At 48.4% G+C, this 16097-nt stretch overlaps 5 protein-coding genes across 5 annotated transcripts; 2 read left to right on the plus strand and 3 right to left on the minus strand.

The window, feature by feature from the left end:
• Positions 1 to 43: 43 nt before the first annotated feature.
• J7337_007550 (uncharacterized protein) lies at positions 44 to 700 on the minus strand (the record flags this gene model as incomplete). The annotated part of the gene is made up of 4 exons (XM_044825197.1): positions 44 to 415; positions 462 to 503; positions 556 to 611; positions 673 to 700. 4 exons carry the CDS (start codon positions 698 to 700, stop codon positions 44 to 46), a joined length of 498 nt encoding a protein of 165 aa, XP_044680854.1.
• Positions 701 to 1185: 485 nt separating this feature from the next.
• J7337_007551 (uncharacterized protein) lies at positions 1186 to 3183 on the plus strand (the record flags this gene model as incomplete). The annotated part of the gene is made up of 3 exons (XM_044825198.1): positions 1186 to 2170; positions 2296 to 2559; positions 2636 to 3183. The coding sequence occupies 3 exons, from the start codon at positions 1186 to 1188 to the stop codon at positions 3181 to 3183; spliced, it is 1797 nt and encodes a 598-aa protein (XP_044680855.1).
• A 2243-nt stretch (positions 3184 to 5426) lies between these two features.
• J7337_007552 (uncharacterized protein) lies at positions 5427 to 6572 on the minus strand (the record flags this gene model as incomplete). Its single annotated transcript, XM_044825199.1, has 4 exons — positions 5427 to 5434; positions 5503 to 6174; positions 6232 to 6324; positions 6380 to 6572. 4 exons carry the CDS (start codon positions 6570 to 6572, stop codon positions 5427 to 5429), a joined length of 966 nt encoding a protein of 321 aa, XP_044680856.1.
• A 1939-nt stretch (positions 6573 to 8511) lies between these two features.
• Positions 8512 to 10670, minus strand: J7337_007553 (uncharacterized protein; the record flags this gene model as incomplete). The annotated part of the gene is made up of 3 exons (XM_044825200.1): positions 8512 to 10074; positions 10124 to 10555; positions 10614 to 10670. The coding sequence occupies 3 exons, from the start codon at positions 10668 to 10670 to the stop codon at positions 8512 to 8514; spliced, it is 2052 nt and encodes a 683-aa protein (XP_044680857.1).
• Positions 10671 to 13536: 2866 nt separating this feature from the next.
• J7337_007554 (uncharacterized protein) lies at positions 13537 to 15215 on the plus strand (the record flags this gene model as incomplete). Its single annotated transcript, XM_044825201.1, has 4 exons — positions 13537 to 13735; positions 13788 to 13888; positions 13946 to 14127; positions 14183 to 15215. The coding sequence occupies 4 exons, from the start codon at positions 13537 to 13539 to the stop codon at positions 15213 to 15215; spliced, it is 1515 nt and encodes a 504-aa protein (XP_044680858.1).
• Between the last annotated feature and the right edge of the window lie 882 nt (positions 15216 to 16097).

Raw genomic sequence — 16097 nt, forward strand, 5'->3', positions numbered from 1 at the left:
GTGCTTGGACTCAATTCGAGCTATCGCGTGCTATCAACACTTTTTACTGGCTTCCTTTGAAAATCTTGGAAAAGTCATGCTCATTCCAGTACATGGTGGGCTTCAAACCAGCCAACTTCCATTCCCCATCGATCTTTGCATAAGTATGTTGCATAACAGCATGGCAGTGCCCCTTGGCCTCAACTGTCTTCTTGTCGGGTCCTGTGTACCGCTGGTGAGCAGCACGGAGCTGGTGAGTACCGATTATACGGCCATCGGAGAGAGCTTCATATTTGGAAGCTCCGATGAAATGTTGGCTGACAACAAGAGGGTCACCAACAAATCCAGGGTCTGAGACCATGGCGACAAAGTCTTTGTCCGGCATGGCATCCCACTTCTCACCGGTCACTGCGGTATAATCAACCTTGAGGACATTCTATTAGCGGGGACAATGGCCAAGTGTTTTCTTCGGGAACTCATACAACTAGTTCCGGGGCGACGATGCTGGCCAAGCGATCCCAGTCCTGCGAATCAGTCAGATGAGTCTGGTCTTGCCCATAGTATGACTCTACAAACCTTTGCGTCGAGGCTGTCTCCCCAGTCGAAAGTGATTGCAGCAACTTGAAGAGCATCTATTTTATTATTAACGTTTGCTCGGAACTAAAAGTAACCGACGGTTTGAAGGTCACTAACCGGCGGGATCAACTCTTGAAGCAACCATGGCGCCGGTGTATGAGGATTGATTGACAAAATATATGGAGCGTATGGTTAATGTTTCTAGATATGAAGCGGGATTAACGAACTTGATCGATCTAAGGACAAATCTGGGGAATTATTAGAAGTCAAGGAGAAAAGCAATCGTTCTTATGAAGTACGGAACTTCCGATCTCGTTCCGTCCGTATCCCGATAGCGGATCTCCCCCGCCGCTAACTAAAGTTGGTCAAGTCTGCCGATCGACCTCGAGTGCCAGGGCAAGGGGAAAATAACTCTGACCCGGCTTCGATATGCAGCAAGAACTGCCGAGAACCTTGATACCAGCCCGGCAGGTCCGGCAGTGTCAGAGCGGAGAAGTATTATCAGGATAAGTACATCTAACTCAGATACACCTTATATGAAACGGTCTTTACCTGCAATGCATTACTCTATTCCATCTGTATCCTCTAGAAAACCTTGGATCAAATCAACTCACCTTGGAATATACCAGAATGGCAGCAACTATTCACCTACCAGCCGTCAAACTCCAGAAAATCCAGGAACGATTCCCGGATGCCATCATATCAAAGATCACCTCAGCACCTGACCATCCCCGGTTCAATTACGACGGCTTCAAACCGGGCCGTCGAGTTCTAGAAGCAGGCCATGTTCGCTATCCGGGTCGCAGGCCATTCGGTGTACCAACTGTATATGAGCGAGACCAAGCTATTACGGTTCGCGATGGCGCTCGTCTATACGCAGACATCTTCCGCCCCGAAACGTCTGATACACAGCCTGTTCCATGTATCCTTCCGTGGAGCCCATACGGTAAAACTGGTACGGGACCTCAGAACTACGACTTCATGGCCCCTTATCGAGCTGGAATCGCGCTTGATCGCACATCAGGCTATGAAAAGTTCGAGGCTCCCGATCCTTCCGAGTGGGCTGAGCGTGGCTACGCTGTTTTGAACATTGATGCTCGTGGTGCTGGACATAGTCAAGGAGTCATTGCACGATGGGGCATTCAAGAAGCAGAGGACGTTTATGACGTCATTGAGTGGCTGTCTAAACAGCCTTGGTGCAATGGCTCCGTCGTGATGGCCGGGAATTCCTGGTTGGCTATATCGCAGATTAACTTTGTTTCCAGAATGCACCATCCTGCATTGAAAGCGATTGCACCCTGGGAAGGTTATACAGATCTGTATCGCCACTATGTTGCCAGGGGTGGACGTCCCCATATTCCTGGCTTCCACCGGATGATCTCAAACGGGCTTGCGGGGCCTGAAGGTGCTGAGAACGTTGTCGCCATGCTTGAGAAACATCCGCTGTACGACGACTACTGGGAGGCCAAGAGAATTCCTGTTGAGAACATCGACAATATTCCTATGTATGTTGTTGCTTCATACTCAAGCATGCTGCATACATATGGCTCGTTCCAGACTTTTCGACAAGCCAAGACAGAAAAGAAGTGGCTTCGTGTCCATCCGTATCAAGAATGTAGGTAAAACTGGTTTCTTAGTCCTTCTCATGCCAATCTGTGTAGTAGTAGCATATACTCATGGCTGAACGTCGCTGATCTGTTGATTGATAAGGGTATGACATGTATCGACCATCCGTCTCAGATGAACTTCAGCAGTTTTTCGACTTCTATTGCAAGCCTGATATTGTCAAAGGCACAAACTGGGAATCCTCAACCCCTCGGGTCCGGCTTTCACTGCTTGGCTTTGAGGCAGACGGGAGTTCCGCCACGACTGTTATCGAGAGGCCTGAGGAGAGTTACCTGCTTGCAAGACAAAGGCTACGAACTCTATACCTTGACGGGGAAAAAGCAAAACTAGTAGATTCAACACCAGATCAGGAATCCATAAAGTCGTATGAAGGAAAAAGTTTGACTGATAGATTGGTGAGTCTTTATTGCCTTGGGAGCATACGGGTGACTGACGAACTGTTAGACCTTTACAGCGACATTTGATGTCGCAACTGAGCTGGCTGGCTACCCAAAGGCAGTGTTATACATGTCATGCCCCGACCATGACGATTTCGATGTTGTAGTGCAGGTTCGCAAGATCGATAGCAACGGCCGGCAGCTCTCACATCTCAACTACCCTTGTCCTGTTCCAATTGACGAGGTACCCGATGTAAACACAGCGAAAACTTTAGGTCCGCAGGGCTTCCTTCGAGCTTCGCATAGCGTCTCTCTTAAGGGACATGGCGGGCCCGTTGTTTCCCACGATCTGTCGCGTGAGACAGACGTTTTGTACAGCCACCGTGTTCGACGGCCCATCAACCCTGGTACAATTGTCCGCCTAGAGATCCCCATATGGCCGATTGGGATGGCGTTCGCCGCTGGAGAAGGCATAGCGCTCAACGTTTCTGGGCATGATATGTGCCTACCTGAGACTGACTTGTGTCGCTTGAGAGAACCAGAGGATGAGAATGTCGGGAGGCACCATGTTCATACAGGAGGTAAGTACGACAGCCATTTGATCATTCCTGTTATCATGGGTTAGTGCGGTCAACTGTAGTGGGGCAGTCAGTGACAGAAGCTGATACACCTCGGTCTCGTGGATTGGTCGTGACTCGGTGCAATGGCCGATGTATAAGAGTCTCCGTGCATTTTATCATGTTCACATTTCTTCCTCACTACCAAGGCAAGCCTCAGAAAGCAACGAAAAAAGAAGCCTGTCAGACGTCCATCAATGCCCGCCCCAAGAACGCGCCCGAAGGCAGACCGTCCCAAGGGCCGAGATCATCAAGAGTAACATCTCTCTATACAGCAGCCACTCAAAAGAGCAGACCACCGCCATCCTTGCGGACAGATCGAGAGGACCAGAAAAGGGGTATTCACTCCAGGGCATCGAGGATATTCATTCATCAACCAGGGTGGGATCTGTGGCTCTTTTAGGGAACCAAGAGAAGGTCGAATACTATAGAAATGATTCTCTGAAGTATTGTCGACATGAAGAAGAAAAGAAGAAAAGTCCAAATGGTCGGCGGCAGAGCAGACTTTTATAGAGAGCTGCTGTGGATACAGTGACTAAGCGGGTTTGTTTAGCGAGTGCAGAGTTTTTTTCGCTGGGTTCAGCAAGATTGAGATGAGGCTGACTAGTCAGCGTGCACGGTGGTGAAAACTCTGTTTCTCCTCAAACAGAGCCTCGTTATTGGGTAACTTGCTTTTTCCTGTTATTTTCTTTTAGTTTTTTCTAGAGGTTTCTGACTGTTGATTGTTTTCATTCGCCGCTTTCATTCTTCCGCTCTGCTACTGGAGATTTCCTTCGCTGCTAGTTCTCCACTCTCAGACTTTCCGTGTCCAAGTGTAGGATGAGTATCTGGGGACCTACTGTTACAGCAAGTAACTACACAAGACGCCTAAATATACTTGATGAATTTTCATTTGAGGGCAGAGCAGACGGGCAAGACTTTGAATCTACCTCAGAGTAAATCGTCGCAAGCTCAAGGCCCGTGCTTGGGACCTCCATTCCAACACGGCCTCTCCAAACATGTATCCAGCCACATAACATTCTCCGACAAAGTAAAATGTGTCGTCACCCAAAGGTCGTAGAATATAAGGAACCGGGCCTCCAGCAACAACACATACTATATCGCCTTTCCTAACAAGATCAGGTCCGATTCCTATCAAACAGTTCGTCGCTCTGAAGATCTGTCGGTCGTGACACACGTTGCTCACGGCCTGTCCATATCTAGCAGCCTCTTCATCGCAAGGCTTCGCGTTTTTGAAGTAATCCACTTTACAAATGATAAGATATGCTCATTCATCGCCTTCTGCTCCTTCAAGATGTTACCGTACCAATCCTGACCAGCTGTCAAGACGAGAGACAACCCAGCTTCTATACTATTATGGCTACGCACATGCACGTTCAGCCAATGGTTGAGCTCCGTCTTTTGCTTTATGAGTCCCTTGTGACGTGATCGGCGATCTTTCGTGTTTGCTGTAGGAAATACTCGGTGAGCAGATATTACAGATGCGAGGACAAATCCTTGGAGGATTAGACACCGCTCGTTTTGGCTCCAAGCAAGCTTTGCCGGAGGATTTGGTTTCCAACCAGCTGACGCATTAAACTTCATACTGGCTCTATGAGAGATACTAATGCTCCTAATCGGTTTCACATGCCAACGTGGTATCCATGTTGGGAAATCGGGGTAAAATAGAGATGTATGCCGGACTGCAGAAAGGATTTCGAGGGGATTCTCGTGAGTCTGATAGACCCAGTAGAAGACGCGACTGTATAACTTATCTGGAGGCAGGCGATAATCTGGGGGTATGGGGGTGCGCCCTGGCCCTGTATGTTGACTCGGAAGGCCCAAGATGGCGTATATCCGATCCAAACGTTCTGAAACGTCGAAATTTCGGGTCAGTCGAAGGACATCCAAAAATGACATTGAATCGCCCCGAAACTGAGTCGAAGACATTCGGTACATGAGATAAGCGTTCATCAGACCAGTCCGAGCGTCTAAGCCTCCGTGGAAAGGACCAGGAGACTTCTTTGACTTGCTGACGCGATTGAAAATCGTCATCAAGCTCTTACTGTTCCTGATCAGAGCCGTTGCGAGCCCCAACAAAGTCCAGGATATCTCGGCGTCTCCCCATCGAATGATCGCACGACGCGAGGAAACTAACTCTTGGACCACCCATAATCGTTTCCAGTAGCCACTCTGAAATACCTCAACGATTTTACACATAGAGGCCTCGTTCTGAACACAGCCATAAATGTTATTGGATGACGACGAAGACCTATCGTTCTGATCAAGGTTTTTCCGAACTTCGAACCATGCTGAGGTCAAAGCTTTGATGGCATTGAAGCACATACTCGCATGGGTATAGTCCTTGCCAACAAATCCAATGACTCTAAATGCTTGGGAGTATATCCTTTGCATTATACTGACTTGATGAAGACGTTCCTCGTGGTCGGACTGATTGATACACAATGCATCGGCCCACACGACCCGAATTTGTTGCTCGAGCCGAAGATGCAGTAGAATATTTCGAAGATACGCGTTGATAGATATTTTCTCACCTCCAAGACGCATAGACGCTCTCTGATTACCACCCTCACTCCACTGATAAGAAATTGCTTCAAAGCGAATGCTTGCTGCGTTCAGATCCAGGAGTTCGAACGAGGCCACCAGGGTGTCCTCGTTCACTCCAGGCTGGATCAGAAGCACGCGAATGTGCGAGTGAGAGGGCAAAGGGGTATATACACTCGGCTGAAAGAATGTACGTTGAAGCCGCCCACCTAGCCATCCCAAGAACCCGGGATTGTGAGAGACATTAACAAGCTGAGTAGATGTGTTGGAAGTTGTACCATAGTTTTGTGCTGGAAAAGGCATGTCCAAATAATCGCGACACATGTCCCGGTAAACGCTTGCTTCCAAAGCCCGTACAGCATTGGATCCCTGGTTTGTATGCAACGCGGCTGTGTTGGCCTCCGAGGAAGTATCATCACCACCAAGATCCAAGGTGTCCAGGTTGTTCTCCGTGTCTGGAACTAGTATTAGACCATGTTTAACAAAAAGGTACAAGAATAGGCTTGACATACCAGCAGTCTGGGCCCTGGGCTGGTGAGTAGTCCCATTGGTGTCGGAAGTATGGGCAATAGCTCCAGCGAGACTGCCGCCCCCGAAAAATAGTACTATAGTCCATTAATTCCCCTCGTACTATGTGAAGCTAAGCAGATATATACACACAGTTGAGAACACTTTCGGTTCCCTCAAGGAACACAGACTCAGAAACTTGATTGCCATCATCAATATCAGAGAGCTGATGATCGATCTCGTCGAAGCCAGCCTCGTCATCTTCCTCGGACTCGCTGATGATACTTTCGGTATCCGAGTCAGAGGAGGCTGTGATACCGCTATCTGAGTCATCTGAACTTGACATTTTGGCTGCGGCGTATCTTTGGGAAGTTAAGAGAGATCAGGTAACAGTATCAAAATTTCTGCGGGCAGAGTTCTTTCTCATCTTCTTAGCATTTAGTGGAAGCGGGGAAGTAAGTTATTGTCAGATTTTGCAACTGAGCTGTAGCCTGTAACGCCACATTCTGCCTCGCGGCGGTGGTTCGCACATGAGGCTGACACTGCAGCATGAGGCCAGTCGGGACTAAGCGAGCCAAACTGACTTCACATTTGAGAAAGTTTGTGTTTCTGTTGTCCATAAGTTCATTCGACTACGCATTAAGCTTTCCTTTGGGGCAATTGTCAAAGGTGTATTTTATTGAGCTCAAATCTCCACAGTACTATAAAGCCGGCGATCCTGCGCCAACCCTTTCATTCTGTCATCCTCCAGACAACAACTTGAATTACAAGAAACAAAAAGTACAACGCCGTGAAAGTATCAGTACAAGACTTCGCTGCCTCCGCAAACCTTATTAAACATGGATTGTTTCTCTTCTCTTCCGCCCGAGATCAATGTAATGATCATGCTTTGCCTCAAGACCAGATCAAACATCAAGCCGCTTCTCTCCGCATCACCTACAATACTCCAAAATTACCTAAGATCGAAAGAGTACATTCAGAAGGCTCACCTTGAAGCTGAGCTGTCGGGGGCCCTACTTCGAGACGCTCTGGTCGTTGCAAATTTCCCGTCCAAGAACCGACAGTTACACATCGTGAAATGGAGCCAGGGGCAGCTTCCGAACCCATTCCTGCACCATGATGCGGCTACCATCGATCGTCTTGACAGACTCTACGCTCAACTCGCGAGATATATCGAGGACTATATCACAAAGGCCACATCGATCTATCCGCCTCGCGCTTACATGTGTATTCCAAGTCCTTATTACCATGTGGATCAGCTGCAGTTTAGAGGCCAACCCATTGGCGTCGATATCCTCAGGGTCGATACGCTCACAGATCTTGAAAGAAATCGTCTGTTTCAAGCATTTTTCAGATATGAGCTGGTATCCAAAATACGTGATCAGAGAGTCGCGAGGCTCGTTGCCCCAAATTTCAGAATGTTCAGCCACGGCGAGGCTGAAGCACTTCGATGCGTTTACCATTACATGAGAGACCTTCATGGTGCTGTGTTCGCCCATCATGCCAGTTCTCAACTTCCTGACATACCGGCCGAAACAGCCGGGGAGACACGCAAATCAGTTCCAGATGGCGGAATACGATTCCCTAATAATATATGGTTCTCACCTGACGCATTTACGAAACACGAATTTCCTCAGAGACCAATGTCGCAACAACTTGGATTGGTTGGATTCAGTCTGATGACTCTGTTGCTTAGCACTCCCAGAGACGACAGGGGATGTCCGATGCAGTTAATGGCGAAGATACCCATGCACCTAAAGATATCGGGAGGGACTCGGGCTCTGGCAACTTTTGAAATCTTCGAAGAAGGGGAATACCCTTGCCCGCTAAATGACAGATGCTGGGACGATTGGTCAGAGGTCGGCCAAACGCTCCGGGACAATGGTAGCATCGCGTTCGCTTATGGGGTGCGCATTTCGTCTACTTATTTTGACCTACAGAGGAGAATCTACCGACAAAGAGCATGGGCATTCTTCGACCACGCTAAATATTATCCGAAGGGTAGTATATCTCGACATTTTCCAACCCTTGATCAGCTTAAAGGAAAAGCTTAGACCTACGGTCGGCTAAGAACTTGAGCAATTGGGCAACATTCGTGGTCTTTCATTTGAGGCTTACTTGTAAGCTGGAAACAAGCCACGTATAGAACATATCAAGTTTATCCTCAAGTACAATACGTTGCCCTGAGTTAACGTAGATGAAAGTAGAAAAACCAACGACTTCGATTCCGAGACCTCTATTCGTCAAGAATCCTGTCACAACTATGATATAACCATTAATAGCCTTTAGAGCTTCGAACTGCAGCATGTAGAGTCTTTCTTATCCTCTCCTATATAAAGCACACTCTTATTCTTCTCCTGCGTCGAAGGCGCGACATCCAACCCCGGATTTCCAGAGAAGAAGTTCACGGGCTTCAAGCCAACCATCATCTTCTCACTCGGCATGACGGGCCAATCCTCAATACGCGGGTTATGAGTGGAGCCGAAGGTATGCCATATGACAATATCCTCGTTCCTCACGGAATGAGCAACTCCGGTGTTTCGGCGCCTCGCAATTACAGATGCCAAGCCGTCGCCTCCGGCTGATTGCATCGTGTATTTACCCGCGGGGAAATGATCGTTGTCTTCATACCTGGTTACCCACACCGCATGCTCCGCAAACTCCGAGCGCTTGGCGTGGAAGGATTCAGGGTGTGCGAGAAGCATTTGGCTGTAGAAGGGCATGAGCTTGAAGCCGACTGGGGTACCGGTGATGGGGTTGATCTTGTTCTCGTTGACAAATTTGAAGGTTCGCGCTTTTGTGAAATCGAGATCAAAGCCGCCTTCCTCTTCGACGGCCTTACTCTCAGTCACATAGCCTACGCCGAAGGGATTATGAATGGCAGGATCGTCGATGGGAAGTGGCTTGCTCTCTTCGACCACGAGTGAGTTGGCATGGCCGTCAATCGCAGGGTCAATGCGAAGACTGAAAAGATGCTGATGATATGGTGCCATAACTCCAGGCGCCACGATATTTCCATAAGGATACGTTCCTTTGTGATCAATGGAGGTTGGCGCAGTGGACAGAATGCCTGTTGCCCGAACCTCGTAGAAGATGGAAGCATCTTGACTGAAGTGCCAAGCGAAAATGTACTCGTAGTTGGTAACAGTGATTATGGTCTGCAAGACCAAGATTCGAGAACGAGTTACGACTGGAACATTCGTGCGGAAATTTGTATGCTTCCACAGAATTCCATCATCCTGTTCGTGACAGCAGACGACATTGGGTAGTTTTAGAGGCTCGCCCGATGACGTGTTGTGATAAGCGTCAAAGTACTTAATCGTTCCAAGGCAATCGCAGCCAAGCTGTAGATTGTTGGCATTGATACCAGCGCCATCATTACCGAGGTCGAACGCAGCCTTTCGTGGATATGGGGCTCGTGGATCGCCATATGGTACGAACATCTCAGCCAACGAAAGGCGATAGAACAGGCTTCGACCATCATATCGAACGTCATGAAGAGTGAGACCTTCTCGGTAGTTGAAGCCAACTCGGAGCTCCCATTTCTCCCAGGTCAGACGATTGCCTTCGATATGGAATGACGGACCTTCGGGCTGAGTTACATGCAGTGGCTTGGTAGTAGTCCTGGGGCTTGGTCGCAAATCGGGATGATATTCGCTAGTTGCAGCAGAGTGGATTCTTCGGCGATCGAATGGTCGCTTTACGTTGTTCGCTCTTTCGTCTGGTGTTGTTGGTAGACGATATACCTTCATGACCCTAAGAGATTCGGATACCTCGGCGCATACATCCAAAGGATAAGCGTAATAGTTCGCATTGGGGTTTTCCAACAGCCGTACATAGAACCAGCACTACTCTGGTTTAGTATACCAAGAACACACGAAGCAAAGAGCAGCTTACCATGCTGACTCGATGGGTCATATCATTCATGCCATCCGTCGCATAAGCCCACGGTTCAACAACAACAGTCGCTCCTTCAGGTAGATCAAGAGTCTTTATCAGAGCCTGAACCTCTTCATTGGCGAGACAAGCAGCTTCAACAGCTTTCATATAATCAGTATCGATGTAAGAATGCTTCCCTTCGACATGCTGCTTCTTGACAACTTTATCGGCGTCAAGATCGACGATAAGCTCAAAAAGCTGATTCCCTTCAGTTTCAGCTTTAATGGATGCCTCCACTCGAGCATGGCGAGTTGGCGTATGGTCGGTAGGTTGATTGAGATGTTCTTTTTCGAGATACGTGATCATTTCCTTCTTGGCGGGCTCAAGAAGAGTGATGACGCGGAAGTTGGGGTCATGATCGCCAAAGTGGGGGCGCACGATGCGTGAAGCCTAGATATCTCAGCTTATCGTTGCTGAGAATGGGGATTATGCATCGATAAAGACTGACCCTCAAGATCTCCTCGGGCGACAGAGGGTCAAACGGATGAGGCGATGCAGCGGTCATTGTAGCGGTGTCGATTGTCTATGAGGCACAAATTTACTGGCGGCGTGACTTTGTACGACCATAAAATATCACCAAGAACTCCCAAGTTTATATATGAACAGAAGAAAGTCGACAAAGTGCGGTGGTAAGCGACCGATGACGATGCGCCTTCTAATGACATCGACGATGCAAGATAAACTTCACGGCCGGCCCGGTTGGTGTTTATTAAGTTTTGTTCATGATATCCCACCAAAAGCCCCAATGTATTACCCAAGAGAGGGGAAACGTCACCAAAGCCTTGCCTTCGGAGGTTATAAAACGCGGTTCCCCTCTTGCCTCCAAAGGTAACGCGTCGCGCTAGCGATTGTCATGTGTAGTCCCTTTCGCTGATCGAACCTCAAAAGGAAATATCGGTTCCGGCCCGGAACCGATAGCTTATCTGTGTAACGGCCCGGTATCTTATCACAGATCATTCATGAGGTCTTGATAGACCGCCCTGACTCATTCGTTGGGCCATGATAGATGCTGGCAAATGCTGGTGCGGTCGCAATGTCGACCTGAACTCACGAAGCGCGCTCAAACAACAGCCTAGCAAAGCCCGCTGCTGTGTATAAAGAACCGAGACACAAGCTGAAAGGCTCAAAAATAGTTTCTCGCGATTTGCGCCCGGAAATTCGTATCGAAATTAGGATGTTGCACAGATTCAGCCTCGCTCGTGAGACATAACTTCATTTCCAGTCCTGACGCCACGCTGTACAACATAAGCATTTCGCCAAGCCATTCTCCAAGATCCTGTACCCATTTTTGGGGTTCATACGGCAACTTAATCTTGATACAAAGCATCTTGCTCCTAAACGTTATAATCTGGGGCAGATAAGCGGATTCCGTGATAGTGGACCTTTTGAGGGCCGTGCTACGGAGCATAAGTGACCATCTCATCAGTTTATTGCCATTTCTTTTGCATCAGCTTGGACAGTGGAGATGAGACCTCATGCAACCGCCAATGACGAACCCCGGGGGCTGTGTTGATGGTAGGGGTTATTGCCAAGCAACGCATGTAACCTTTGGTTTGTTGAGAAATGCATATCTCACCTACCAAGACATTCTCTAGACTGAGGTAAGCGCCCGTCAATTGGCTCACCGTAACTCCGAGTCCTGAATCATCACATCCGAAGGGACATCGCATGGATCAAGATTTCCATGTTGACAACTGTAACCCCAGACCTTGCTTGCCCCGGAAACGGTGAATGAGCCGTCGGGCGGCGATGGGGTCTAAAACGCCGGTAGCCGAAGACATGGATGGTAAAGGCTGTTACTTTGGCCAATCAGTATTCGCGCAAAGAAGGTAAGCGCGTTGGTTGTTAGGTAGCTGGCGGGTTGAACAGCTTCCAGTGGGTTCGATGTTATTCCCATAAACGTCACTGTCGAATCATCAAACGCTCAATCAGCAATTAAGAAAACAGCTATGGACTTTGATGGAAAACTCCCCATTCCCATTACAAATGATATTCGGAGTTTTAATTTGTTGATGTATAGCTATATAGTAATGATCTGCTAAAGGTGACATCTGTCAAATCTGCAATGTTGCGAATCTCACATCTTGACAACCAAGCATCATCAGCGCCTGGGCGCATTACATTACGAAACAACCCCCAACAACTCAATCAGATTTGATTTGCTCCGCTCGTCCGGGATCAAGATCTGTCCAAAACCTCGGTAACAAAGTCTTGGAAGATGGGCGCCTCTCTCTTGGCTTCCAAGACAAACCCCAACTGTGATGCTGTAATTGATTGTCTGGGCAGAGCGACAGTAACATAGCAAGAAAATTAAGGCTCAATTTAGGGCTCGTCTAGCGCATCGGACATTGATTGCCGGATGCGGAGAAAGGCCATAAACGTGATCGGAGAATTGCCACCCGAGCCTTGTTTTAGCCCGCCCTATGAGGAGTCAGATCTTGTAAACTCTTACATACAACAAAGATAAATTCATTAGCTAAAATACTAACGAGAGACAAACCAGGATCAGGGAGGACAGAGAATCTAAACCACGCGAGTTCCACGTGTCATCTAAAGGCTAAAAGCATCAGCGTGCATCGTTGGGATGAGGGGAAAGGGAATATCACAATCCTTCCCAGCACGTGGAGGCAAAGATTGTCATTCTTGGAAGAGATGTCATCACTTACACAGCAGAGACAGGCTTTTTGTCTGCATATAACCGCCAAGTTTTATTGAAATCATCTTGCCTAAATAAGAGTGCATTCCATTTGACCGAGTCATTGGCAGCCAAGAGCAACAAACAGCATCGACGAACCAACCAAGCTTACTCGCCAAGATTGGGATGCGTTATTATGACTTCCCCATACAAGATGCCAAGTTCCGCCAAGTCGCTGGGGTAATGCTCACCTGATAACGAGCTCCAATGCTTCATGTTTTGTGTGGGTATCAGATTCATTTTCGTTCCCACCCACTAACACCTTGGCTATTGCTTGGCGAAATTGGTATTCCCGTCGTAACAGGATTTACTCCGCGTGCTCCGCAAAAGCTTAGCCCCCCCTATTGTATCCCCAGCTTTCGACTTCTTGTCTCTCCCTCCCCCAAAGAATCCACAGACGATGACTGCTTCTTCTTGGCGGTCTGGGGAGACTCCAGGATCCTCCCTTTGGACCGGGTTTCCTTCGTAATCTGGATTAGAATGTCTGGGCATTGATACCCCGCGCGGTCTTTGCTGCAACCATTACATTACGACACACGCACGCGTTCTTGCTTATAAAAAAGGAGCCCGATGTCCCAGTCGCGTGGTCTCGCTCTGCACCTGCATCTTTTCTTCTTCCAGACCCCTTCCTTGCCAATTCTTCTTCTCCAGCTTTTCTGTTTCTCATCTCTTCACCATGTCGATCGGTTCTAGTGATCGACACTCTCCTTCCAAGGAGGAGGAGGGCGGCATTGCTACTCAGAGTGATGGTCCCACCAACGAGCGATCTGTCCCTTATGTTAGTGAGCAGACGGAGAAGCGTATTTTGAGGAAGCTTGATCGACGAATCATTCCTTGTGTCTGCTGGATCTACCTCATGAACTTCATGGATCGAGGTGAGTCTGATCTGGAACATCTAGCCCTACCAATACTGATATTTCGATTTAGTTAGTATTGGCAATGCTCGTCTCTACGGTCTCGAGGAGGAGCTTGGTCTGACAAGGGACCAATTCCAAATCTGCGTGTCCATCCTCTTTGTTACCTACTGTGTAAGTTGCATCAATACCATATCCATCTCATGAGACAGCCCACTAACTAGCTCTTAGCTGTTTGAAACTCCCTCCAACCTTATCATCAAGAAGCTTCAGCCTGCCCGATACATTGCCGGTCTCGTTTTCTTCTGGGGTATTGTCGCCATTTGCACCGGCTTCGTCAACAACTTTGGCTCAATGGTTGCTTGTCGCCTGCTTCTCGGTTTCTTTGAGGCAGGTCTCTTCCCAGGCATCATGTAAGTGTTGGACTTCTCCATTTCGTGATAGTCATCTAACCGCGAACCTTTGCAGGCTCTACCTGACCACCTTCTATCACAAGAAGCACATCTCACTTCGCAACGCCTACTTCTATTCCATCTCTGCTATCTCTGGAGCCGTCGGTGGTCTTGTTGCCCTCGGCATCGGTGAGCTTGACAACTGGGATGGCGAAGGAGAGGGTGCTGCTGGGTGGCGAGCCTGGCGATGGATCCTCACCATCAACGGTATCCCCACCGTCCTGACAGCTGTATTCATCCCATGGATCCTGCCAAATACTCCCGCAACCGCCAAGTTCCTGACTGAGGAGGACCGACAGAACCTCTTGGACCTGCGAGCAGCCGAGATTGGTCAAACAACATCTGGTCAGGAGATGCACAAGGAAGACGTCATCGCTGGAGCCAAGGACTGGACGATTTGGGCCCTCTCCATTGCTCAGTACTGCAGTCACTCTGTCCTGTACAGCTTCAGTGTCTTCTTGCCAACCATCATCAAGCAGATGGGTTCATGGACTGATAAGCAAGTCCAAGGTCTCACAGTTCCTGTGTACGCCGTGGGCTTCTTCACCTATCTGATCTGTGCCAATATCAGCGACCGAACCCAACAGCGAGGACTTTTCTGTATCGGAGGAGGTTTGACTATGATAATCGGCTACATTCTTCTGATTGCCAACCAGAGCACTGCCATGAGCTATGCTGGATGCTTCATTGTTGCTATTGGTCTTTGGACCGGCTCTGGATCTGGCATGGCTTGGATCACTGTCAACCAGCCACGATATGGCAAGCGTGCCTTCGCTAGTGGTATCTTCATCACTATTGGAAACTCAGCTGGTGTTGCCGCCCCTTTCCTGTTCAGCAACGAGTACGAGCCCCATTATCGTCCCGGCTACGGTGCCTCTATTGGCATGCTTGCCCTTGCTGTCTGCATTCACACTACCGTCTACCTCCACTTCAAGCGTCTCAATAAGAGAAAGCTTTCTGGTCAGGAGGACTGGCGCATGGAGGGCAAAACTGAGGAGGAGATTGCTGAGCTCGGCGAACACAACCCTCGATACATGTACACTCTCTAAAGACTTCAGTCTGCTTTCCCTCTCGAGTTGAATTGAAGGAGTTGCAATCTTCATATTTGTGGATAAGATTTGGTGGATGAAGTCTAGATAGACAATCTAGCTTGAAAAGTTTTGTCCAATCTCTGGCTTGTATGTTTTCCCGTGCCACCACGTCATATGAAATACGTAGCACCGCCGTATGATTGTCTTTGAAGCAAATGGGTTTATGTTCAGATAAAGCGGCAAGCTTATAGTCCTCCAGAGAAAGCATAGGTGAGAACCTCAATTTTGCACTAGTTGATCCGGCCAATCTCGTACATGCTCGTACAAAGACTTGACCAAGACTGAGAACTAGCAAAGCAACCATTTAGAGTGATATCAGTAGGTTCATGGGTTGATTGACGTTCGAATACCGACTCATAGCTATCCTTCACAGGCAGACTATGGCTTTATAAAAGGGTTACCCTCGTCCGCCACAAGTCGAGTGCCTATGTTTTGCGCCTTGATTTGGTTTATCCGATAACATAAGTGATTTTGCGAAATCAATCACTCCGATATCAACTTTTGCTGTCAGGTCATATGTAACGCCAAGCATTCATCGTCATCTCCTCCAGCATCCTGTAGCTTCTCTGTGGCAACGTTTCACGCCATGACGCAATGAAGCCTAAGCCATGTCTTGGTGATTTTCTTGGTGGTTACAAATTACATCAACTCCAAGGCCTGATGCAGTATCGGTCTTGGAAATTGTCGTGGCTTGAGGTATGATGAAAGCGGCGCAAATAAGCGTGAAAACGATCAAAAGCCAAGACCTGAAGGGGGGCTTGCGGGGGAATCGCCTACGATCCGAGATTGGGGAAAGCTCTAACTGCAAAATGGAGAAGACGCTGAATGCGGAGAAATGAG

This window comes from Fusarium musae, chromosome 5, assembly GCF_019915245.1.
Source record: "Fusarium musae strain F31 chromosome 5, whole genome shotgun sequence".
NCBI classification, from domain to species: domain Eukaryota; kingdom Fungi; phylum Ascomycota; class Sordariomycetes; order Hypocreales; family Nectriaceae; genus Fusarium; species Fusarium musae.